Genomic DNA, 27,961 nt, shown 5'->3' with positions numbered 1-27,961 from the left:
ATTTAAAGGCTGTTAATATTTCTATGTTCTGTATCACTGTGTGGTGTTTGTTTCAGTTTTTTTGTTTAGAAGATAACTGAGCCTTTAAATATTCTTTATAAATGCTTTACAAGGCATAACTAGACTAACTTTAGATGAGCTCACATAAATAGTTAACTGACCAATACTACATTTTTTATAACTACCTGAATTTACTACATTTCTTAACAACTCCTAACTCCTAAATAACTGGTTTGTAAATAATGCTATACTTCATTGAGAAATTATAAATTGATCATGAATAAAGTATGAAAATACAATTATTAAACACATTTTAGATATGCTTTTAAATCAAGAATAAAGCATTTATATCTATATTTATAAACTGCTTATTACTGTCTATTAATGCTTTATAAATTATTAATTATCTGTTTACTAATGCTTAATTAATGATTAATAGTGTGGAGTTATTATAAAGTGTTACCCAAATATCTGTCAGCGAGGCGCCACGAGCCAGCGCCCAGAGGAGGATGCAACACTTCTAGTTCAGTGAGCTCTCAACCTGAATGGGCAGGGCACACCCTTTGCCTGATAAGCCAAGGTTCTGGCATCCACAATTTAGTGGGCCATCCTCTGCTTAGAGAGGGCATTTCCCTTCTGCCGGCCTCAGTAACAGACAGAGAGTTGGTCTGAGGTCCTGAAGCTTTGTGTCTGGTCTACATAGTATATCAATGCTCGGACAAGACAGAGCAAAGCCTCTAAGGAACCTGATGACGAGGTCATGTTTACCTAAAGACTTCCCATTCACGGGGTCATGATACGCAGCAATAGCAGCAACCTGGACTTTGAGGGTGGAGGGAGACAGCATTCGCTCAAGCCCTTGCTGCAGAACGGAAAGCATGGCCACAATCGGCATTTTCAGGGGTCTTCTCTGCGAGAAGAACACCACTCAATGAACACGTTCCACTTCAAGGCATAAGCATGTCTCATAGATGGTGCTCTTGCCGAAGTGATGGTGTGCACTACCTCCTGGGGTAGCTCACCTAGAACCTCACCTAGAACCTCCACGTCCCATCCAGGGACCAGACATGGAGTTTCCAAAGGTCTGGACGCGGATGCCAAATGGTGCCCAATCTCTAAGTTAGTAGATCCTTCCTCAGAGGACTCAGCCAAGGAGGGGCTGTCACAAGGAGCACTAGTTCGGGGAACCATGTCTGAGTGTGCCAATACGGTGTTACAATACAGTGTTCCCTCAGTCGGGGAGTAGAACAGCTGGCAGTGAGTGGTCTCTAGAAAAGCAAACAGGTCTACCTGAGTGGCTCCGAACAGTCTCCAAATCAGCTGGACCTTAAGGGGATGGAGTCGCCATTCTCCCAGGAGCATTGCTCGAGACAGCTTGTCGGCTGTATGGTTGAGCAGGCCCAGAATGTGAACAGGATGAAGTGACCTCAGAAACTTCTGACTCCAAAGGAGGAGGTGGCAGGCGAGTTGCGACATGCGATGGGAGCACAGACCACCTTGTCGGTTTATGTACGCCACCGTTGCTGTCTGTTCGACTGAATCCAACTCCATACTGAGAAAAGAGATCCGAAGGCCCGACAGGCTCAGGTGCTGGAGCACCAAGTCCCTGTCCTCACACATATGATCCTGAGATTGTGCTAGTATCAGCCAATCGTCTAGATAGTTGCTGCGGATGCGGCGCTGGAGTGGATGCAGGGGGCCGCCCTTGGTGAAAAGCAGGCTGGCACTGCGGCCGGCAGACGGGTGGAGGCAGCAGCTGCCCAGTGGGGTAAGATGTGTCGGATTGCCTCAGTCTGCCTCTGAGCAGCCGAGAACTGCTGGGCAAAGCTCTTGACTGCTTCATCAAAGAGGCTGGTCTTGGACACAGGGGCATTGAGAAATCTCTCTCTCTCTCACTCTCTCTCTCTCTCTCTCTCTCTCTCGGGAGCTTTGCTAAGAAGTGGTCAATTTTGGCCTGTCTTATTAATATTCATGGCCCTCTCTTCTGATTTACCTGTTGTTTTCTGAGTGATGCATGGCCATGCCAACCACAGGTAACTAAGGTCATGAATGCTGTAGCCTGCTGTGGCTTGGGGATACTCACAAGAAAGGTAAATAGCACCAGTAACACCAGTAATGATGGTCACTGATGAGGAAAATGTTGTCCAGTAAGCTACGTACTATTGCTTTTCTACGGATACAGTAAGTTGACATTAGCATCACGTTACCGTTGCATAAACGTTTACAAACTATCATTTCAGATTATAACATAATGTAACATAAAATGTGTGAGAAGTTTACTTACGGGTTGCAGATTTGAGGTCGGACCCAACAATGTAGGGACTCCAGCATCTTTGATGAGTAGCTTATTTGAAAAACCAGCATTGAACTGAGCTTGACTGACGAAACAGTCACTTGTGAAATGTGCAGAAAAGAGGGATAAGTTTGAACTTATTTGCTGTGCTATTTCAAATAAATGAACATTAGCCACTGGTGTTTTATATTAATGGTTTACGTAATGTTGTGCAATATTGAAGTTTGTTAACATCCATCAACTGAACAGCGTTTTCTCTACATGTTTCTGTGTTGTTGTTGCTCAGCAATGTCATGTCTGGTGGGACGGTGGGCAGTGCTCGTGGTGGTGACTGAAGGCAGTGACTGAGTAATTCTGACGTCACATTTTTTACATGGCTTGTGAAAAAGCACTGCTACTTTATGATTGCTGAGTGCATTTGTCTGTGGATTGACTGTTTTGCAAATTATTGGGTAGTTACATAGCGTCTAGACCTCAGTTATCATGAAAAATGCCAGGGAATTTCAGTTTTGACAATATGGGACCTTTAATATCAAAATGTAAATAAGGTTACGTTGATTTTACAAGTCTGTTTATTTTTCATGCTGTGATCGTACATGGCCATATATTATAAGTTAGCCCTTCATCATATTAAGATGTGTCTGGTGTTTGTGGACATATCAACTAACATCATAACTATATGTGTGATTTATGTCATGTAATTTATGCCCACAGCTCTAGCAGTCACTTGAAAATTCTGACTTTGAGTTTTCCTCAGTGATGTCTGATATTTGAAATTTAAGGCTGGAATATACTGTGATGTTTCTGCTCTTCTCTCTCTGCTCGTTCTCTGAGCTCTCTGTTTGTGTGTTGTCTTCAGGGAACTGTAGCATTGTGTAGTCAAGGTCCATACTCTCTTGATCCTGTGATGAGGAAAAAGTGAATACGTTTTTTCTCAAAAAATGCATGAAGATTTAACCTGAGTACCAAATTTTCAATCAAATAAGTTAGATCTTATCACATATACTATTACTACTGACATCAGATGCTGAGTTTGGTTGAGGAGGGACAGCGAGATGAAGCCTCCTCCGATGATCTACAAGAATCAAAATAAAATAGATCAAATAAAATAATGAATGAATGACCACTGCTGAATTCTCTCTCGCTTTCTCTCTCTCTCTCTCTCTCTCTCTCTCTCTCTCTCTCTCTCGCTCAATAAATAAATAAATAAATAGAACAAAACTAAATAAATCAGTCAATAAATACATAATTTAATAATTATTAAATCCTTCATAAAAATGTAACATCTGTTGCATAATATTACAAAAATTTTCACTATATTACAAAATTGGTTTTATTCAGCATTTCAGGAAACAAACATAAAACAAAATTAAAATGTACCTTACCAGTGCAAAGTTCACATTTTTTTCTCCTCAGTCTGTCACAAAGAATTATGTTCAGTACTCCACTGAAAAGCAAAATCACAATATTGCAGACAAACACCACATGGAAGAGTGCTGAACAATCTGAAGTAAAGAAAGAAAGAAAAAAAGAAAGAAAGATGAAAATTATCTTTATGGAAATATATATATATATCCATTATAATTAGCATTATTTGTCAAATTAGTTGTTAAACAGTGCAGCTTTGATCTGTGCTTTATATAGGACGACATACAGTATACAGAGTTATATGTATATACAATTAGCATTAGTTGTTACATTCCTGAATTCCTCTTTTGCGCAAAATTGAAAGGAAATGTATTATTATTCTATTCCTGGGTGGAAAATTGTATCATACACTCATAAAAATAAAGGCGCTTCGCGATGCCATAGAATAAACTTTTTTTTGTCTAAATGGTTCCTTAAAGAACTTTTAAAATCTGAAGAAACTTCGGTTTCACAAAAGTTTCTTTGTGGTTAAAAGAAGGTTCTTCAGATTATAAAAAGATGTTACTTTAAAGAACCTTTGCCTGAATGGTCCTTTTAGAATCAAAATTGGTTAATCAATGGCAAGAACCTTTTAAGCACTTTTATTTTTAAGAATGTAAGGGCAAGTTATGTAAGAATGTGTGTCGTTATTCTATTATTCTTTTACTGTTCTAAATTATTACAGAAAAAATGCAAACATTATTTATAAATATATAATCTATAAGATGTATAATAATTTTAATGATAATAAAGTAATGTGTATTATTATTATTATTATTATTATTATTATTAAATTATAAAGTTTTTGAATGTTTAATTAGCCTAAAGAAAATACAAAGGCCTATAATTAGTAAAAGTGTAGCATTTACAAAATAATAATAATAATAAATAAATGAAAATAAATGTATCCATCAAAAATGCAATTGTTCTATACATTATCACTGCAAAAGAAAAAGTTATCAGACAGATATTTAGCAAATTACTAATTATGATATCAGTAAAAATATATGGAATATTGATTTCCATAAGCAAGTTACTTCAGAATTGTGTTATTATTGTAAATAATAATAATAATAATAATAATAATAATAATAATAAATGATGCCAGATGCTTTTATCCGAATCCAAATGCGATTTCTATTGCAATCAAGTTATTTTCAGTTCTCTTAATATTTTACACATAAATAATTAAATAATTCCACACCAGTAAGTTGTAATTTGCACTCAACAAGCATTGTAGTTTATGGAAATTGCAACTGTAATATTAAAGTCAGTATGTATTTGTAAATTACAGCAACTTGAGAGACAATTTGCACATGCAGATATTATAGAAATATTACCAGCCATTTTGTCACCTAAAACAGAGAGACATAACATAGACTTGTTTAACACAACATTTAAAATTTAAAATGTTTAGTAAATACCTACTTATCTCAGGTTAAGTAGTAAATCTGACTTACGCATCTATTAACTTGAGTGCCAAAGACTAAGAACTCATCACACAGTGCTGTAAAGAGTGCAGCTTTGAGCTGTGCTTTATATAGGACGACATACAGTATACAGAGTTGTGTACATCAAGGAGAGCAAAGTGCACAGGTGTGGGTTTGATGACAGTGTTGGTTCACAGACATATTAAGGACAATATTTAGTCATAATTAATGTCAAACTAGCTATATATTATTTCAATGTTTATGTTTAGAATATTATTTCATTTTGTATGTTTTTTGTTCAGATTTTTTAACATTGGCACCAAACTATGCCAATTACCTAATTTGAATATATACATATTTAATTGCATTTTTAAATGACATATGAATTAATTAGTGCATGTCAGATAAGTATTAGGTTATCTTAAAAAAATAAAATAAACCCATGTGTCAAATGTATACACCTTTGTGTAACTTAACGCCACATAATTTAATTTATTTTAATAGCACAGGCCATATTATTCATGGCAAATATGCCATATTAGCCACAAAAATACTCTGTGTACATTTTCAGAAGTTGAATTCAATGTTTGTATGTAAAGCAGTGTCTAAGTGGTACAGTATAAGGATGCAAATCCTTGTCCATGGTACTGAATGCATACATGATAAATATTTATTGTAAATTACATTCTTATTTTATTACATAAATTATTTTATTAATGGTTGAAAAACAACATGTTAGCTTCAAGGATCTATATGAGATCCATTTACTTCTTTATTTTACATTTACAAACACCCCTGGGGTTTTAGTGTAGTGTGAACTTTATTATTGGAATAATTTATTAATTATATATTAATAGTACAGTGTGAACACTTTCTCATGAAATGTCTGACCACATAAATGTACGCTCTAATGGGGCTTTTCTGAGGTTTGGTTTATTTTCACTTTTGCAGGTTGAGCTTTGTGGCCTAAGATCATAGAACAAAAGCGAAACTGCATGTAGCAGCACATCTCTCTGCAAACATCAAGCATCAAACAAAAAGGCTGATCATATGTTTTGTTCCCCAAACAAATAGTGAAATAAAGACAATGGAATAAAAATAGCAATGAATTTACAAAGTCAACACACGCACGCACGTGCGCGCACGCGCACACACACACACACACACACACACACTAAAGTTACATGTACTGACCGCTGTTAAAACTTATTTCTATTTTTCTAATCTTCCCTGATGCAGTCAGTTTCTTTTGGTAATGGAAAATATTTTGCTAACAATACTATTTGTGTGGTTTTTAAACAAAGGCATGAAAAGAGGTCATTGTTGTTGGTTGGAAAGACTCAAACTATGATTACCATATTTATGCAAATTATACAAACTGCAAAAAGCCTGAATGCTGCATAAAAACAAACAACACATTACTGCTATTTTTGATGACCTAAGGTTGACCTCAGCTGGCCGCATACAGAGCCAGTTCATACTTAATACTTAAAAGGATAGTTCACCCAAAAATGAAAATTATGTCATTAATGACTTACCCTCATGTCGTTCAAAACCCATAAGACCTCTGTTCATCTTCGGAACATGGTTTAAGATATTTTAGTTTTAGTCCGAGAGCTTTCTGTTCCTCCATTGAAAATGTTGATGGTATACTGTCTATGTCCAGAAAGATAAGAAAATCATCTTCAAAGTAGTCCATGTGACATCAGAGGGTCAGTACTATGAATTTGTTGAAGCATCGAAAATAATTTTTTGTCCAAAAGTAACAAAAACGATGACTTTATTCAGCATTGTCTTCTCTTCCGTGTCTGTTGTGAGCGTGTTCACTGCAGTGTAGTGATATCCGGTTCACTAACGAACGGTTCTCGTCTCCAATACGCATTAATCCACAAAAGACTTAAGCTGTTAACTTTTTTAATGTGGCTGACACTCCCTCTGAGTTCAAATATCCCGAAGTAATTCATTTACTTAAACAGTACACTGACTGAACTGCTGTGAAGAGAGAACTGAACAAGGACGCCAAGCCAGATAACGAACAAAAGATTGACTCGTTCTCGAGTCAAGAATCGGTTGCATCAGTTTTTCGGGTGATGGGAAGTTTGGATCGTTTTACAGACTCAAACTTTTGAGTCTCGTTCAGCAAAGTGAAAGAATCTTTTTTCGAGTCATTTAATTCATTTTAGCAAAATGTAGTTAAAATGTTACGTGTTACTTCCCCAACACATCTTGTACTTACGCAAACGTTGATCACACTACAAACAACACAAAACTAAAATGCTATAAGATACAGAAAAGATTAATTCATTCTTTCTTCAGTCTGTGATTAGCGAAACCTCACCTCTTGTGTGACAAGTCTTCTGGTCGAGTCGTTCCTTAATCACGTGACAGACCCATACGCTAAACCATGCAGTCCGATGCAGAAAGAGAATTGATTAATTCATCTTTCGGGTCTTCGGGTCAAGTTTGACTCGTTCCTTAATCACGGGACAGACCCATGCGCTATTTATGACATTTCTGTCATTGTGTTTTTGTTACAGTTTCTTCAGGATCTGTGGTGTGTTATTATTTAATAAATAAAACACTGTTATAAATAAAATATTGATGAATTTGTCTTTTTGATTGTCTATCAGTAAATAAACACTAGGCTATATAATAATATAATAATCCAAGCCTTTACAATACAAAGTATTTATAGCCTAGTTTGTTCATTTTTAATCCAATTTTGAGTTTGCTAGTATAATAATTGCTTTTCCTAGGCAAACTTGATATTTTGGTCTAATATATGTACAAGAAGATTGCTAAAAAAGGACACAATGACATAAATTAAAAGCAAATAACATTAGTCTATTCTGAGGGGTGAACGCAAAAGACATCATACAACAAGGTCATTTTTTAAGATTACTGTAAAAAAAGAAAAAAATTTAACCCCCAAAATTAACTATTTACTCTAGCCAATGTTGTCACGTCATATGACAAAAAAACGAACAACCCGAAGACCTGAAAGATGAACTAATCAATTCTCTTTTCGGCTCAATACTGCATTGGGTTTAGCGTACGGGGCTGTCACGTGATTAAGGAATGAGTCAAAAACCCGATAGACCCAAACTATGAACTAATCAATTCTCTTTCCGGCTCAAGACTGCATTGACTGACACAGGTGAATTACTACTAGCGGAACAGAACCTTTAGAATATTGCGTATGCGAGACTGAACGAATCACATTCTAAATGAACAAATCGTTCAAGAACGACACATCACTAATCATTACACTGCAGTGCTGTGAACGCGCTCACAACAGATCCGGAAGCGAAGACAGTGCTGAATAAAATCATAGTTTTTGTTATTTTTGGACCAAAATGTATTTTCGCTGCTTCAACAAATTCTTACTGACCCTCTGATGTCACATTGACTGCTTAAATTATGTTTTTCTTACCTTTCTGGACATGGACAGTATACCGTACGCACCGTTTCAATGGAGAGACAGAAAAATCTCTTACGAAATCTAAAATATCTTAAACTGTGTTCTGAAGATGAAAGAAGGTCTTACAGGTTTGGAACGACATGAGGGTGAGTCATTTATGACATAATTTTAATTTTTGGGTGAACTATCCCTTTAAGAAGTCACCATCTTTAGACTGTTTATCTCACCCACAATTGCTGCTTTTATTTTAAAGTAAATTCAAATTGCTCATTTTCATTTTTAAGTTAGTTTTAAATTTGGCTATAATTGTAAATTAACCAAAGTGTAAAGTCATATGAAACCACACTTAAGTTTCAGCTACCTCATTAAAACTTTTTCCTTTTTAAAATGCAAGCAAAGCTTGACATAAACCATCAAGGCATTATTTTAAATAAAACCTCACTCATAAGTGATAGTCATATAGTAGCACTCAAGCTCCCATTTCACTTTTATATTTTAACTTTATTTACAAAACTGATTCCAAAAAAAGTTGGGACACTGTACAAATTGTGAATAAAAACAGAATGCAATGATGTGGAAGTTTCAAATTTCAATATTTTATTCAGAATACAACATAGATGACATATCAAATGTATAAACTCAGAAAGTAAAAGTTAAAATTTAAGTAGAATTAGTTGATTTTAAATTTCATGGCATTAACACATCTCAAAAAAGTTGGACGGGGCCATGTTTACCACTGTGTGGCATCCCCTCTTCTTTTTTATAACAGTCTGCGGTCCCACTTTATATTAGGTGGCCTTAACTACTATGTACTTACATAAAAAAATAAGTACAATGTACTTATTGTGTTCATATTGTATTGTAAAACACTTTTGCTGCGATTGAGGTGGGATAGGGGTAAGGTTTGGAGGTATGGGTAAGTTTAAGGGTGGGTTAAGGTGTAAAGTATGGGTCAACAGTGTAATTATAAACAGTGTTGGGAACGTTACTTTAAAAAAAGTAATTAGTTATAGTTACTCACTACTTGTTCCAAAAAGTAACTGAGTTAGTAACTGAATTACTCTATAATAAAAGTAACTCGTTACCAGGGAAAGTAACTATTTGCGTTACTGTAAAAAAAAAAAAAGAAAAAAAAAAAAATTTACTACATGTCAGAGAATTTGTACTTTTTTTTTTTTTTTCAGTTTTCACAAGTCAGTTGAAATGAGTAGAACAGACAGGTATATAATTTTCAATATATCCAGGAACTTGGATATATCTTTCAGCATTGATGGTGCCTTTCCAGATGTGTAAGCTGCCCATGTCACACACACTCATGCAACCCCATACCATCAGAGATGCAGGCTTCTGAACTGAGCGCTGATAACAACTTGGGTTGTCTTTGTCCTCTTTAGTCCGGATGACATTGCACATTCCTGTATGTGATGCAGGGCCGTCTAATGCCCCAAAGATCACGGGCATCCAGTATGGTGTTCCGGCCTGGACCCTTACGCACAGAGACATTCTCTGAATCTTTGGATGATATTATGCACTGTAGATGATGATAACTTCAAACTCTGTGCAATTTTTTCTCTGAAAAAACTCCTTTCTGATATAGCTCCAATATTGTTCGCCACAGCATTAGGGGAACTGGTGATCCTCTGCCCATCTTGACTTCTGACACTACCACTCTGAGAGGCTCTTTTTATACCCAATCATGTTGTCGATTGACCTACAGTAAAAGTTGCTAATTGTTCCTCCAGCTGTTCCTTATATGTACATTTAACTTTTCCGACCTATTATTGCTACCTGTCCCAACTTTTTTGGAATGTTTAGCTCTCATGAAAAATGGGGGAAAAAACAAAAGTGTTACGTTTATAATTTTGTTCTGTGTATTATCACATACTGCCCCCTAATGGTACTGCTTGTCTCTTACCGTCAATATTGTCACCTACAGCATACCAAGCTCATCTGAAATCCAACATTTCAAAATGTCTCACTTTCAACATTTGACATATTATCTATAGTCTATTGTGAATAAAATATAAGTTTATGAGATTTGTAAATTATTCCATTTCTTTTTTACTTAAAATTTGTACAGTGTCCCAACTTTTTTGGAACCGGGTTTGTGTGTGTATATTTATAAATATAACTGTTATATTTACTGCACTGAAATAAAATGGTAACTTGAACATTGTAACATCTAAATCAACTGTTACCTAAATAAACAAAGAAAGAAAGAAATGTTAAATTGCATAATGAACCTAAATAAAATAATCTATCACAACAAAATAACATTTTATGGATTAAATAAGGTAGAAAAGCTCTTTAAGATAAAAAGAATTCTGGTTATAGTCTATTTCAGCCAGCAAAATGGTAGCCAAAATCATGATTTCAGAATTACAAATCTATAATAATTGTTTTATTACAGCATATAATACAGTATATAAAATGCGGGGAAACAATCATCAGAAATAATGTTCATGAAAGGAAAACGCATTTTTTTCTGCTTGGTATGCTGTAGGTGAGAATATTGACGGTAAGAGACAGTCAGTACCATTAGGGGGCAGTATGTGATAATACACAGAACAAAATTATAAACGTAACACTTTTGTTTTTGCCCCCGTTTTTCATGAGCGTAACTCACAGGTCTAAGACTCTTTCTATGTACACAAAAGACCTATTTCTCTCAAATGTTGTTCACAAATCTGTCTAAATCTGTTAGTGAGCACTTCTCCTTTGCTGAGACAATCAGTCCACCTCACAGGTGTTGCATATCAAGATGCTGATTAGACAGCAGGACTATTGCACAGGTGTATCTTAGGCTGGCCACAATAAAAGGCCACCATAAAATAAGCAGATTTATCACAAAACACAATGCGACAGATGATGCAAGTTTTGAGGGAGCGTGCAGTCGGCATTTTGACTGCAGGAATGTGATGTCCACCAGAGCTGTGAATTTAATGTTCATTTCTCTACCATGAGCCATCTCCAAAGGCATTTCAGAGAATTTGGCGGTATGTACAATCGGCCTCAGAACTGCAGACCATGTGTAACCACACATGCCCAGGACCTCCACATCCAGCATCATCCTCCAAGATCATCTGAGACCAGCCACCTGGACAGCTGCTGCAATAATCGGTTTGCATAACCAAATAATTTCTGCACAAACTGTCAGAAACCGTCTCAGGGAAGCTCATCTGCATGCTCGTCATCCTCATCGGGGTCTCGACTTGACTGCAGTTCGTCATCGTATACGACTTGACCAGATAATGACTGGTTTTCGGACCCCATTGGACCACCCAATACAGTAAAACTGCACATTTTAGAGTGGTCTTTTATTGTGGCCAGCCTAAGGTACACTGTGCAATAGTCCTGCCGTCTAATCAGCATATTGATATACTACACCTGTGAGGGGGATGGATTATCTTGGGTAAAGGAGAAGTGCTCACTAACACAGATTTACCCAGATTTGTTAACAATATTTGAGACAAATTGGCATTTTGTGTACATAGAAAAAGTCTTAGATATTTGAGTTCAGCTCATGAAAAATGGGGGCAAAAACAAAAGTGTTGTGTTCAGTGTATTTTCCCTATTCTGCTTTTTGATAACTCCACAAAATTGCAACGCATTGTGCATCAATCCATTATGAACTTCTTGAGGTCATATTCTCAGAGTTAAAAATCATATCTGAATGTGAAAACTCACAGACCATTATAGACAGAAATTTACACCTATGTTTTATTTTACCCTTGGTCTGTAACATAGGAAAATATCTAAGCTATTTTAGTTTCCTAGTTCACTGCGATAAAGATTATATTGTTTTTGATAATCTCACCATTGAAGTTAGAATGTTTTTGATTGAGAGGTCTGTTCTCAACCACAAAAGTGTGACTTTGCAACAGTGGGACTCCAGTCAGACACCGACCAAAGAAGAACATCATTTCCTGCAGAAACTGAGACAGGAAGAAGCCATTCTGCACAGTGTGAGAAATGATGAGGCGATGTTCTACCATAGGGCTGTAATACAGAGAGGCATCTTTTTTTGTGGTCTATAAAAGGTCAGCATTTGAAAGTATTTAGTTGTACAAATAACAGTGGTCTGTAATAAACACTCAATAATAATAATAATAATAATAATAATAATAATATTCTTTTAATTGTATGCCTCAAAAACATTTTATTCATAGCTGTTTTTATGTTATAAAAACAACAATCTTTACTTTAAAATCTAAACTCTATACTGCTAATGCACATTGCATTGTTGCATGTCCAGTATCTATAATATCATTATAAAACAATTCTCAAACAACTCTTATGAAGTTTAATGTTCTAAATGTCATAAGTTTAATGGGATGCATTTACAGTGAAATACACACATTTCAATCATAAGCATGGAAATCTACGTTTATATATGTATATATATATATACATATATACTGTATATATATATATATATATATATATATATATATATATATATAGAGAGAGAGAGAGAGAGAGAGAGAGAGAGAGAGAGAGAATTAATCATATCCAAAATAAAAGTTTTTGTTTAAATAATATATGTGTGTGTACTGTGTACATTATGTTTAAATACCCACATGTAATGAAATGTAGTGAAAATATTGACATGTGAAATTGAAAAACACACACACACACACACACACACACACACACACACATATATATATATATATATATATATATATATATATATATATATATATATATATATATATATATATATATATATATATATATGTGTGTGTTTTTTTTCTTCAATTACATATAACTGTTTGTCTGTTGAAAAAGATGTTTTTGTGGTTTTAATTCAGAAAGGGGCTTCAAAACTGAAGCAAGAGGTCAGTCCTGTGGTTGGAAAATGATCAAACCACAATGTGCGCAAGCAATGCATGCACAAAGGTGCACACACAAGTGCAAGCAAACATCTCATGATCTCTTTCATCTTTTTACTTTTATTTCAATCATAATTGCAACAAATATTTAACTAAACAATAATTACCGGTAATACACTTTTTTTCTTTTAGAAACTATTTAAGAGATTGTTTCTTTCAAAATTTTTCTAAATGCTTTAAAATATTTGTGCTGCCTTACATTTGTACATTAACTTAACTTGTGAAGTACTGTATTAATTTAATTTAAAAGTGTCAAGTATATCGATGCTGACTGCATTAAAATATGATTATATCAAATATTTATACAGTTTATTCAGGTGAATGCTATAGCTGGTCCGCTGAAGTTCACATCAGCACTTCTCTCTCTGTACTGAGCTGCTTCTCTTTGTCAAACTCCTCAACAGGAAGTGATGCTGCTAACAAACTGTCTTTTGGTTGGAGCCTCAGTTGCTGTCACATCCTCTGCTTATGCATTTCTTGTGAAAAAACTTGTGGTTTGTGATAAAATTGACATTTTTCAAACAAATAAGAAGTTATCAGATACATGACTAACTGAGCTGTTCTAGGGGCTGATGATTTTACATGTAAGCACTTTTGAGGCTTAAAAAACATTAAAGGCTTAATCTTGCATGTGTAACTGAGTCAAATAAGTATGTCAAACAAGATAAAAGTATAAGTTTGACATCATAGCCATTTGCTTTCTGAAAATAAACCAGTCTTCAAAGTAATGGGCAAATTCCCCATGTGGTTAATAACAATACTAAGATGAATCAAAAAATGGATTACTAGCTAATTGTTTACTAATTAAGGGGTTTTCATGTGAAATGCAGGAAACAGTGTGTAAACTAACCAAATCTGCTGGGTAAAAATGCAAATTGGCATTTGGATATTAGCATTTAAAGACTTTGTGGTACACTGTGGTGCAAATATTTTTTTTGGTTGAACTATCCCTTTACAAATGAAAGTATAAAATGTGAAATCTAACGAATACAATGTGTCTCTGTCCATGGTGCTGAAATCATTCTTATGACATTTATGATAATAGTTGTTGGAGGAAGAGGTTGAGGTGGACTAAGAAGAGAAGAGACAATTTCAGAAAAGTGTGTGGAAGTCAGAATAGTTATGAAGAGGTGTGTTGCAGCAGAACACCTCCACCTGCCTTTAATTAGAGTAATAAATTATATCCTTATTTGTAAATAATCAGTCTTTTCTAAATATACAATAATATTCCTGAGTGTGAAATTGTCACACTACATTGTAGGCCTTTAATGTCATCAGCATGAAACAGGAGGTCAAACATCACTCAAGTTGTAGTTTCGTCAGCCATTCTCACACTTTAATGATAAGTGGTTCAATGGAAAGTTTTAGCTGCAGAGGTGCGAGAACTGATGGGGGGATCTCATTCTTTCCATTCTCGATCTTACTCGGTGAATGCAGGTGGTGTTGGGTTGTTTTTTTGTGTGTGTGTGTGGTGGTCTGGGCTCTTAGTCCAAAACCACAAGTCTATGTATAATGTGTCATGCTGCTGCTTCTACCAACAATGGGGGACAAAAAGGAGAAGCTATTTTACATATCATTTAGCATTTATAATCATTATGCACATGCCTTATGATTTTTATATTAATTGAGGTCACTTGAATATATGTACATTTAAATATTAATTTTTCACAATTAAAATTTTTAAAAAATTTAATTTAAAAAATATTAAACAATGCACTATATATACACAAAACATAGTGCACCATATACAGAATATAGTGCATTATATATACAATAAAAGTATAGACATTTACTTTCCTGAAAACAAAGTTTTCAACTTAAATATTAAAAAAAGGTTATGCTAAATGAATTCAGACACTGTGCTTTTTTTATTTATTTTTTTAAAAATCAGATGGGATTGTACAACTTGATACGACTGCCTGTTTTTGTTGTTTTTTTTTTTTTTTTGTGAAAAAAAAAACAAAAACAAAAAAACATTTGGAAACAAATGTCACAAAAAAACTGTTTATATGGTTTTCATGTTTGAAGTATTTCTGCTTAATTATACACTCAAGCAAAATATAATGAAGTTAATGTCCAAATTATTCTGAATTAAGAATACAAAAATAATTTATTTGCAGCCTTTTAATTTTCTATGCACCTGTGAGACTATAAATTAATCAATCATAATCACTATTGATGTGTAGATTTGTATGTAACAGTTATCACGAATGTAGTGGTAAATAATAAAATTAAACAACTATTGCTAATCTAAAACTAAACTAAAGCTCAGTAAGTGTGTGTTGGTCTGCTTAGGTTCACCTCACTGGGGATTGTTCTGAACTGAACTGCCACTTCCTGTCTTTCCTTACAGGAAATGGTTCTTTTGTTTTCAACCCCTGCCACTTTATCTGATGAGAGACTGATTTTGCTCGAACACAGCCATGCGGTTTGAGGCGAGGTTGGTCTACAATCACTATACTCAGATATGTATATATAGGTAAATAAGCTACACACAACTTATTTAATGATTCTCTAAATTATGTATTCACATACTTCTCTTAATGTTCACAACTTTATTTAGCTAGCCTAGATACATATTTTAATTACAGCAATTGCACTCCTTTTGTGTATTTTAGAATTTAAGTTGAATAAACATTGTATACACAATAATAATAAAAAAAAATAATAATAAAAACCTTCTTTGTCATTTTGCTGTTTAAATAGACCTACCTGGTTGCAGCTCTGATGGCCTACAACATAAAGGTAAAAAATGATTCATGTTACTATGACAGAAATGTCTCCACCTATCGGCTGATCTTGACCTTTAGTTTTGTGAATGTTGTAAGACTTCCACAAGATTTGGCAATGTAAGTGACAAGTGAGACATCCGAGTCTGCCATTAAGCTTGTACATGCAGCTTGTACAAGGTTGAACAGCAGCACGGCCTTTTCGAGATGTACATTTAAATTGTATTTATTTACAGAGGTGTGTGAAGACATTACATGAATTTTCCAAAGTGAGGTAAACTTCAACAGTTTTCCCCTGCTTGGGGAGTAAGGAGCAATGAACACTGTGTAGAGACCATATCAATGGGAACAAAGTTTATGCATGGAGCTCACTTCTAACGAGATGATTTTCTGAATTAGGTGTGTTAACAAAGAGAAACATGCAAAATATACAGAGCTGGGTGTGCGAGGACTGGAACGGAGAACCGCTGGTGTAGAGTAGCACTTGTTGTTTGTCGTTTTTCCGATCAAAAATGCAGACAATGGTTTTATGTTTATGCAGTGCGGTGCAACACAGTGTGTAAAAACACAGTATAAGTCATTACAATCTGGAAATATGTCACCACTGGATGCAGAGCACACCTTGCTTTTCAGACCAATGATCTTTGTAAAAAAATGACACGTTTCAGAAAGGTAAGGCATAGAGGACAAACAATAATGCAGTATGTAATGCAGAAAAATATTGTTCTTTTTAACAACATCATATGACTCCTTTAAGGACTACCCTGTAACGTGACTCCTGAAGGTTTTAATATTTTTCATATTCTGTGTGGTGATCAGTTCACAGCAGTGATAGAAATAAAATAAAAAAAATTTACGTTTTCATAATTGTTTTACCTTTTGGGCATTTTTACCTTTATAAAGCAATTTTTATAAGTGTACATCATCTTTTAGTCAAATTCTTAAACTGAATCAGTCAATTAAAATAAAAAGTCATTTGGGCTGTTACCAAGCAAATGGACAGTACTGCCACTCCCTATACACAGAGTATGCAGTTTACATAGGGCAATAACTCCCAGGTGGGCACCATTCCAGTTGCTAACAAAAAAAACAAGCTCCTTTCCACCAACCGTACTCGCAAACGCTCGCACCTCAAGTCTCTAAAGTTACATACAATATTTGTATACACTTTTCTAACGTAAATACAATTTGAGGAGAATGACTTCCAACCATAAAAACAACTGTAAACTGTTCATCTAGGTGTCATCTATAATGCACACCTTTTACATTTTTGATATTTATTAAAATAAACTGTAAATCCTATGTAAATTATGATGCTTTTTCACAATGGAATGGGCTCAAATGCAAATTTAAAGCTCAATAGCATTTGAGGAGAAAGACTTACAGTCATAAAAATAACTAATGTGTTCATTAAGGTGTCAACTACAAGCAAGCTAGCAATTTTTATTATATAGCACATTTTTTAAACAGACGCTGTCCCAAAGTGCTTTACAATAATAATTGCATTAAAATCATACAACAAAACAAACATACCTTATTCAAAAGCTAAAGACAACATACAGGTACGTTTTTAATTAAGACTTAAATGTTATAATCGATGGAGCTGACCTCACATGGAAAGGGAGAATATTCCAGAGTTTGGGACCTACAGTACCACAGAAAAAGCACAATCTCCTTTTGATTTTAAATTACAATGAGGGACCTTTAAAAGCTGTTGATTGGTGGACCTAAGGACTCTAGAAGGAGAGTAAGGAACAATAAGATCACTTATGTACTGGGGGACAAGGTCTGACAGGGACTTAGAAAAACAGGAGAATTTTAAAATCAATCCTGAATTTGACCGGAAGCCAATGTAAGGATTGCAGTACAGGAGTAATATGGTCTCTCTTTCCCACCCACGTTAAAAGCCTTGCCACTGCTTTCTGCACTTACTGTAAACGGACAAGCAGAGTCTGGGGTAGACCAATATATAAAGAATTACAATAGTCAAGCTCAGATGTGATAAAGGAGTGAACCACAATTTCCAAATCCTTACTGGATACAAAATACTTTACTTTAGCAATTGATCTTATGTTAAAAAAGCTAGCTTTAACAACGACACCAATCTGTTTCGTAAAGTTAATTGATGAGTCCATGATAACCCCCAAACTCTTTACATGATTCACAGTCTTTAGGGATAAGGAGCCTAAATGAGCAGGAACGGTAGGTGAGACAGAAGAGCCTACAATCAAAACCTTAGTTTTACTCATTTAATTGGAGAAAGTTGCTAGATTTTAATGTCACTGTAACATTCCTGTGCTTTGTCCAGCGAACAGGTTTTATCTAAGATCACAGGAAAGTAAAACTGGAGATCATCTGCATAATAGTAATATGAAATACTATACTTCCGAATAATAGTGCATAGAGGAAGCATGTAAAGAAAAAACAGCAATGGTCCCAAAATCGATCCCTGAGGGACACCACAAACTAAAGGGGACAATGTGGAAGAGAAGTCTCCCAGATTCACAGCAACTGTCCTGTCTTTTAAATACGATGCAAACCACTGTAGAGCTATAGCCTGGACATCAACCAAACACTCTAGACGATTAAGAAGAATTTCATGGTCTATCATATTGAAGGCAGCACTTAGATCCGACAAAACCAGAACAACATGTGATCCAGAGTCCAGCGATAATAATATATCATTAGTAACCATGAGCAGTGCAGATTTTGTGCTGTGACAGGTCCTAAACCCGACTGGAATGTATCTAAAATATCATGAATTTTCAGATATGAATGTAGCTGTGAATAAACTACTTACTCTAAAATTTTGGAAATAAGTGGCAATTTAGAAATTGGCCTATAGTTGTTAAAGACTATATGATGCAAATTAGGTTTTTTTTTAACAAGGGATGAAGAATTGCATGTTTGTAACTGTTAGGTACTACTCCACTCATCAAAGAACCGTTAATTATAGCTGTTGGACTAGAACTCACAGTAGAAAAAAACTTCTTTAAAAAGATTAGGTAGAGTAGGTAGAACATCCAGTCTGCAGCTACCTCAGATCAATTTAGAGACAATATCTGCCAGCTGTGCTGATGAAACTGGTTCAGAGTTAGAAAAGATGTTAGATAGCGCAGGATTAATTGATGAACAGGAATGTTAAGGTACAATTTAACTTCAGAGCTTCTCAATTTTCTGAGTAAAAGACAATAAAAATTCTTCACAAGTCTCTTGTGTGGCTTCTCTCATAATATTCCTTGAGGGATTTAAAATGGAATCAATTGTATCAAACAGTTCTTTTGGTACTTGCATTTGGTATCTGCATTATCTGATATTACCGTAGAGGAAATTTTCATTGTTTTCCTCCTTTACTACTTTCTGATAGTTAGCCAAATAATTTTTTTACATCTCAGACAAAATTTGAAGCTTATCTCTCTTCCACTTCTGTTCAGCTTTTCTACATTCTTGTTTAAGAGTGTGAGTTACATTATTTAGCCAAGGTTGAGCTGTTCCCTTGTGTTTCTTTAGTTTAAGAAGGGCATCAGAATCTAAAGCCAAAGTACATAACTTAGTAAAAACCTCAACCTGCACTTCAGTGTCCTCTCCAAAGACTTTGTCTGTAACATGAGATAGATGAAACTCTGAAATTAGGTTTGCAGTCCAAAAGTTTAACACAGTAAGACAGCAAACTAGAGAGAAAATCAGAAAATTGCTGGATGAAATCCTTATTCAGGAAAAATTTTAATATAACTCCGACTGGATTTGTCGGAAAGAAAAAAGTTATACACACCTAGGATGCCTTCACTGTAAAAAAAAATATGCCTCTCCAACATAAAAATTTCTAGTGACCCGTTGCACCTAAAATTTTTAGTTGGCCCAACTTAAGTTGCGGAAACCAACTTTTTTGTGTTGGGCTGACAACCCCTGCATGTAGACGGAACTTGAAATAGAATGTTGTGTCAATTAAATATTTTCTGTTGACTAAACATAGCTTTTTGGGCCAACAAGCAGACTCAAATTGAAATAAAATGTTGTATGAAATATTTAATGTTGGCCAATAAGTCTATTTTTAATTAACGTTGGTCAAAATAGTCTATTTTTCATTATTTCAAATAAATTACACACTTTGCTTTGATAAAGAACATTTTATGCATTTATTTAAATACATATGAAATTGCCTGTTAGGCTCAAGTAAAATATTACACAATATTCAACCAGTGCCGAAACAAGATCTGAGAGTTCAAGAAAGCATGACATATCACTTTTAGTCAATTGCTGTACTGGAAAAAAAAAAAAAAAAAAAAAAAATCTGCTTTACAAAATGAAACTATGTAAAACATGACAACGGCTTTGCCTGTAAACATTTGAAATTTTTTGTCTGTTAGTCTAAGACTAAGTGCAATTACATGTAAAAAAATAAATAAAAATAAAATACACAGAACTGCCCACTACTGTCAGGTTACAATGGTCACTATTTAACAATTCTATTGGCAAAAAAAAAAAAAAAATCTCTGCTTAAATTAAATATTCTGCGATTTCTCAGGGATGACTGCTTTACAAATAAAATATCAGCATACACTCAGGTATTGCTGAAACAAACTTTTGAACTGAAATTCTATTTACCCACAAATAAACTGTGTGGGGGAAAAGTAATCAAGTTCCTGAGCAGTTACAAAAATTCAACAACAAAAAAAGTCACTGGCATTTACAGAAACTTTTGCATGAAACTTTTGATACCTCAAAATACCTTAATGACTGACATGTCATGACCATTACACCTGTAATAACTTGTTTTTCAAGGAATGTATCCTTGCTGTGCACTCTTTTCCCAGATTTAAGAAAATCTTCTGGACTGCCTCGAATGTGTACCTTAAGTCCTTAGGGTACTCCATATTTACAGCATACAGCAGACCAAAGAGCATCATGAGGGCATTTGTGAAGTCTCCCAGATTGTCCATGACAACTTCCTCCTCCAGTACTACAGCCACATTGACTACTGCGGGATATGGTCCTAAGTTGGTAGAACTGTCAGTCACTTCCAGGATCCCCATTTTCATGGCCTTTGTGTGTGGCCCCAGTGCCTCAGTATCCTGTGAAACAAAATAAATGATTTTTAGTGTCAGACTGAAAGCATAATGGTCTTATGCAATCACTACTGCATCACAAACAGTAATACCATAATAAAGATATTCAAATTAATTACCTTAATAGTCTTTGAAATTGAAGCTGGCTCTCTCAAGTACAGGGGAAGACCACGAAGAACAGCAGACCTTCTATGAGTAGTTAGATCTGTTGTCTGCCAAAAAGACAGGTCATTAATAAGACATTATTAAGTCACTTAATTAACAAAGAGGTTACACATCTATTTTACCAACAGTTTAGGATCACCTACTCTTTTCACAATTGGGCTTCATTACAACCAACTTCATGAAATAGTTACCTGAAATACATTAAGATTACAATCTGCGAGGGATAATCAGCTAACAAGTGCAGCAAGTCTACAGATCCCTTAAAGAGAGACTCCACCGAAAAATGAAAATTGTCGTCATATACTCACCCTCATGTCGTTTCAAACCTGTATGAATTTCTTTCTTCTGTTCAGCAGAAGAAATAAATTCATACAGGTTTGAAACGACATAAGGGTGAGTATATGATGACAATTTTCATTTTTCGGTGGGGTATCCCTTTAAGACTGTTGGAATAACTTTCACAGAGTCTACTTTGGTTAGATACTGAGAGTGGTTTTTCTAACAGTCCTAAAACAGATCTCAAACATGCTGTGCGCTCGTTGGCTGTTTTTTGTTCAGTCATATTGACCACAAGCATGTCAGGTGACTTTCATGAGGTTGGTGAAGATTAACCAATGGTGAAATTGGTCGATTTTGCACAGTATGTAGGTGCTGGTCAAATGGAGCTATATGATAGAAGAAAAACAGCTTAATACTACACCAAAATATTTCTCTCTAATGCATCCATGTTGATCTCAAGGTCTAAATCAGGGAAGCTGGCTGCTTTGCCTATTTTGTTATCCATACCAATTAAAACAAAATAGCAACATAATCAAAATCTCACTGAGGTTCCATGTACACCCTATGTAAATAAGATAACAAACAATACATGTGACATCCCACATACAAAAAATAAGCCATCATCTCTGAACATTTATGGCATAGATTATATTATGTATTTGCGGGATTTTTACATGTATTGTAGATCATCAACATCAAGTATACATGGAACATTTTTGACAAATTCTGATCATATAAATGTAATTCTATTGCTCACATTATGAGCAATGGATAAATGTCATAAGACAAAGTATCAACTCAACTGACAAAGACCTTGAAATTAAAATGTTGAGTTTTGCAGTTAAGTTTTTGTGGAGCAGTGAGCTGTAGGCAGTTTCTTCTCTTACACAGGTTTCAGTAAATTATGTTACACTGTTGAACACTGTTATATTTTATACAAAGAAATGAATAACATACCTGGGCATCCAGTTGTTCCAGAAGTTCATCCAAGTTGTTCCACCTTCCCTGTCTTGCTTTGGCTCTGTACATCTTTAGCAACCCCTGGGTGTGATTGTCCAGCGATGTCAGGAATGTTGACTTCAGGTCAATACGGTTGATGCGGAAGAATTCAGCACAAACCTGTGGGTAATTAAAGATTCAGAAGCAAACAATTAAAAGCAAAGCAAATGATTTCAAGACATTCAATTCCAATGGTGACAGGAAAAAATTACTAACCTCCTCCTCAAAAAACAGTCCTGGCCATCTTTGCTTGATTGTTGACACCAGCGGCTGATCCTGCACAATTTCCTTTCTCCTCAAGGAAAATGTTGTCTCCATTTTTGCATTCAAAACGGTCAAGCTCAAATTTCTCTTTTTCACTTCTTTCTCCACCAATGACCTTTCCTTCTCCAATTCTTCTTCATCCAAACCAACAGGATGGTCGGGAAGAAAGTTTAGTTCAGATCTTCTGGGTCTCTTGAGAGATCCTCGAGATGAACCTTGTCTAGAGTGGGTATTTACAATCATCTCACTGCATCCTGCATTGCGGAGTTTCTGACGATAATTAGCCATTTTAAACTTCAGGCTAATTTTCCATGCTTCACATCCACTTGTGCCAGATCCTGGGTCTTTGAGACTGGGGTGTTTTTCTACCAGAGCAGATGCAACTTTCTCTATTTCAGAGTCTTTTGGGTAGGCTTTGTAAGAGTACACAGTTTCAGCCAATTTCTCCAAGATATGCATTTTCATGTCTCTTGGAACAATCAGGGCTGTTCCATTTGCTTGAAGATCCTCATTAGCTTTTTTCAGCCTCAACTCCACATCATATGAAAATGAAGGCACTGGAAACATGCTTGGCCACTGCTCAGATCTGGATGTAGATAGAGGAGAAACTGATTGGGGTGATAAAGCTGATGACTGAGTGGATGTCATGCTTGCTGTATCCACAGTGAAATCTGAAATGTGAACATCGTCCACCACTGGGCTTACAACTACTTCCCAGTGGATCCTCAAAGTAGCCTTGTCTTTTGGAAGCTCTGTGATGTCATGTAAAGTACAAAGTTCATTGTTGAAGTCAGGGTCTTCATACTGGATAACAAAATTTCCCATTATCTGCATTTTTTCACAGAGAACTGCAGAGAGTTCTTCAATTGATGATGGTGTGGGTATTGATAACTTCCTGATGTTGTCAGGTGAGAGAATGACTCGAAGTAACATTGTTTCCTGGGAAAGAAAATGAAGAGATTCAATTTTAGCAAAGTAAAAATCTCTTAGCAGACACCATAGTCTTTCCACCTACGTTGTATGATGCCAGAGGGTAGAAATCAATGAGATCTTGTGGGTTGACAATGGCTACATTGCAGTAAGTACTTCCAACAATTTCATATGCTCTAAAATGTTCGAAGTACCATGAAGACAGTTGTTCCACTATGAATGAGACCTCTGTGCCAACAACCAGAATGCTGTGAATTCGACCAAACTCTGGAAAGCCATCACTAAGTCCAACTGGAAGAATCATTCCTTTACTATACAAAGTCCCAAGCAATGTGGCATTTGTTGCCAGGGACAAGGAACTCAGATTTGGATATTTGTTTTCAACAGCTATCCGCAGCCGCGGTTCAACAGCTGACAATTTGACCACTTTCAATTTTTCAACATGTAATGGTGCTTTGAAGAAATTTTGGGCGTCCAAAGCAAAAGCAATCATTGATTGATGCCTACTTGCCAACATTTTGAGGGGATTTTTGAAATTGCGGGTGTCGTGCACCACCCTCTTGAAAAAGCTATGCTTCGCTTCATACCGCATTGTCCACAAATCAGCCAAAGGGCCAAAACAGCGGATCAGCTTTGGATAATGCTCAAGGTAATGGTGTTTAGGTAGCAAGCTTTCATTGGGAAAAACATCAATGAACAACTGGCGATGATCAGAAATTTTACTCTCTAGATAACAGAGAGCTTCTTCTGATAGCTTTGGACTAACCACTAATTCCACAATGTCTTTTAAGTCCATTAAAAGTTGCCATGCTTTTTCATCCTCAGACACCATACCACCTACCATGAGAGGGAGCAGTCTAATTAAGGCCCAATTTTCATGTGCATTTCCTCCAACTGTTTTTTTCAAGTGAAAGGTCTTTGGAATTCTTTGAGGACGATTCACTTTATCTGAATATGAATATTGAAATGTTTGGATAATGTTATTGAGCTGATCAAATGTAAAGTACTTGGCACCAATCAGTTTCTGCAGACACAGAGCCAATTCCCTAGGTATAACCCCTTCAAACAGATCATGCAAAACATCTGGAGGAAAACCAGTGATGACATGAAAGAAGGATAGGTGTTTCTGAAGAACACATTCAGCTTTCACACCATGCACATTTGTTACAAACTCATTGCTCTTCAACTCAGCAATGCATTGATCATGTTGCTCCGTGCTCCTGAGTGGAAAGAGTCCCTGCTTAACTTCTGTGGTCTGAATGTCTTTCAAAGATGCCAAGCAAAATCTGCAGAATTTTTCCACACGAAAACTTTCCTGAAAACCTGCAAGTCCATGCGCACCAAGATTGTCTGCAGACACATTAAGCACAGTTCCCCTGACATTCTCACCTATCTGTTCAACATACAAGCCTTCCTGTTCTAGGCTCCTTAAGTCACATAAAAGTGGTTCAAAAAATGATTCATAACCATACTGTCTCACTTCAGAACTTTTCCCAAGCAGTGCCAATTGGATAGAGTGGAGACTCGATCTGTACTGTGATTCCCAATTCAAAATGACCCAATAGACTGCTGTAATTTTATGCTTCTTTCTAGAAGTTCCCAATGGATTGGCAATTTCAAAATCATCAATATAAAACCCAAGTGAAAGTCTGAAATCTTGATCATTAACAAGCTTGTTTATTTTGAAATACTGACCATCAAAAGGTGAGGTGTAAAATCCTGGTGTACCCTGCTTTATGGGAAATGTCTTCTCAAGTACGTCAGGTCTCTCCAACAAAGACTTCAAAGTCTTCAAAAGAGGAACATAAACAAATGAGTGATTCTGTACCCTATTGAACACATATTCAACAGGTTCAATTATGCCAAAATTGTTTTTGAAGTAGATGTTCCGCTTGTGATTAGTTGAAAGGGGACCTTTGTCAGTGGTGGCACTCAGAAACGGGTTTGTTTTTTGTAATGTGTCAGTAATGTCAGCAACAACTGACTCATTAACATTGCAATTGTGCTTCAGCAGAATATTCTGAATTGCACACAGTGTATTCGAATTAGCAATTGACAGAATGTCATTTACATTATCAATAATCTGTTGAGAGGCACTTTGGGACACATGCAACTGTGACTGCATACACAAGAATAAGGCAGCAAGTTTGTGTTCAAGTACTGGCTGACATTCCTCAAGGTTTGAATCTGAAATATGAGAATCTGCCTGCATGTCATCAGCTTGATCTGATGGACTTGAAACTGAGACTGTGTCAAACTCATTGCCTGCACTCTCTACTGTACAAACAGATGTGCAGAGGTCATTCAAGGTTTGTTTTCTGTGTTTCTTGGACTTGTGAGCTCTGAAAGTTGTGTCGTTGTTGCTGCTAAAATCACAGTTGGAGAATGGACAGTGAACTCGCTCATGGTTTTGCAAATGTCTTCCTAAATGTTTCAGAAATTGAGTAAGTGAGCAAATATCTGAGAATTCACATAATTCACACCGAAAACTGGCATGGTCAGTATCTGCCTGAGTGGGCCTGTCTATTTTAGGGTGTGCTCTCCATAAATGGGTTTTTAAGGCCCCTGTTGTTGTAAAAATACAAACACAGTTTGGATGAATGCAGGGGAAAGAACCTTTACCTGCTTGCCAATGATGAAGCCTGTAGTGCTTAAGGAGAATGTCTTGATGCAGATGTGAAAATTTACAATAGCGGCACTGCATAGCTTTAAGCCTGAAAAAAATACCTGAAATACAAACAAAGACAAGTGCATAAATAACTCATAGTTCTATACACAGAACGACCATACTTAAGTATTTTTTAGGCTTTTCTTAAACCTAACAATGGCGCAAATATAGCTAAATATATAGCAAATGTAGGCTAAATATAGCTGAGTACCAGGCTAACGGGGTTTGGTGAGGCAAACTGATAAGGTTTAACAGCTTACAACTATGGTGAGGTTAACAACTATTTTTTTTTTCATGTTAACACTGTTTAACAGTGTAAACTGTTTTTTTTTTTTTTTTCAGACTAAAATGTTATTTCACTCTTGCAAAAGGAGGCTTTGTGCAAAGTAACACGTTAGCTGCTAACATAAGGGAACACGTGCTTTGAATGCCAACTAACTGTTAAAACTAGCCTAATTTATCAGTCTCTCTGTGATAGCAAATGCACAAGTTGTCAAGACTAGCTGTCTGTTACAGTCTATTATCATATATATCATAAGCCAAAATGCAAATGGAATTTGAAAATACTGACCATTAAAAATATTCAACGGAAATATGTAATTAATGCTTAACGTTAACCGTTGGCAAACTGATAACGTTAAACAGCTTACAACTCCGGTAACATTAGCAGCTATTCGTTTTCGTGTTAGCACAACTTTGTATTTATTTTTATAGGACTGAAATATTTCACTCTTGCAAAAGGAAGCTTTGTGCAAAGTACTACCTGCTAATACGAAGGCACACGTGCTTTGAATGCCGACTAACTGTTAGAACTAACGTCAGCCTAACTAACTTATCAGTCACTCTGTAATAGCAAAAGCGCAAGTTGTCAGGACTAACTGTCTGTTATTACAGTCAATTATCATACATATCATAAGCCAAAAATGCAAATGGAATTTGAAAATAGACAATTAAAAATATTAAATGGGAACATGTCATGCTTAACCGTCAGGGTCAACGTTAAAATCACATGCCAGTTGGAAAGGAACGCTAAGCTTTATGAGTTAAACATGTGATTTTCCAGGACTGCTAATCACTGTAGGTACTCACAATAAAGCGATTTCAAACTTTGTTGATAGACAATTGAGTATTCTTAACCTAAATTTGCTCATTACCTCACAGCAAAAAGCACTCACCGCTGCAATGTCGTGAGTCGTGACTCGTGGTGGTGGGGGAAATTCCAGGAGGCGCCTGGTAGAACTCCTTTGCGCATGCTCAGACGATTGACGCTCCCTCTTGCTCGGCCAACATAATATTTTTTGTGCAACGTTAAAAGTTCTGCCAGCACAATTATTTATTTTCTCTTGATGAACATTTTTTAGTACAGTCATGGAAATCATGCATTCATTGACCAAACATATTTTTCTTTTTTGACA

General features: G+C 35.7%; 1 protein-coding gene across 1 annotated transcript; it reads right to left on the bottom strand.

The window, feature by feature from the left end:
• Window positions 1-851: 851 nt before the first annotated feature.
• On the bottom strand, window positions 852-27,952 carry LOC127961838 (uncharacterized). The gene is made up of 9 exons (XM_052561107.1): window positions 27,722-27,952; window positions 26,501-26,605; window positions 25,574-25,667; window positions 22,901-23,887; window positions 22,643-22,804; window positions 21,361-21,453; window positions 21,027-21,247; window positions 1,494-1,756; window positions 852-910 (listed from the first exon to the last, which is right to left on the bottom strand). The coding sequence occupies exons 3-9, from the start codon at window positions 25,574-25,576 to the stop codon at window positions 852-854; spliced, it is 1,788 nt and encodes a 595-aa protein (XP_052417067.1). The 5' UTR covers window positions 25,577-25,667; window positions 26,501-26,605; window positions 27,722-27,952.
• Between the last annotated feature and the right edge of the window lie 9 nt (window positions 27,953-27,961).

This window comes from Carassius gibelio, chromosome B7 (genome assembly GCF_023724105.1).
Source record: "Carassius gibelio isolate Cgi1373 ecotype wild population from Czech Republic chromosome B7, carGib1.2-hapl.c, whole genome shotgun sequence".
NCBI lineage: Eukaryota > Metazoa > Chordata > Actinopteri > Cypriniformes > Cyprinidae > Carassius > Carassius gibelio.
Note: the sequence above shows the minus strand (reverse complement) of the source record. Positions and strands in the feature narration are given on the sequence as shown.

What these genes read in the sequence shown, in the direction of transcription:
- LOC127961838 (XM_052561107.1), bottom strand. An exon ending in TGGAACAACTGGATGCCCAG is followed by an intron (nt 21,454 to 22,642) that starts GTATGTTATTCA and finishes TCTTTTTGGCAG; the next exon opens with ACAACAGATCTAACTACTCA. An exon ending in GTACATAAACCGACAAGGTG is followed by an intron (nt 911 to 1,493) that starts GTCTGTGCTCCC and finishes TTCTTCTCGCAG; the next exon opens with AGAAGACCCCTGAAAATGCC.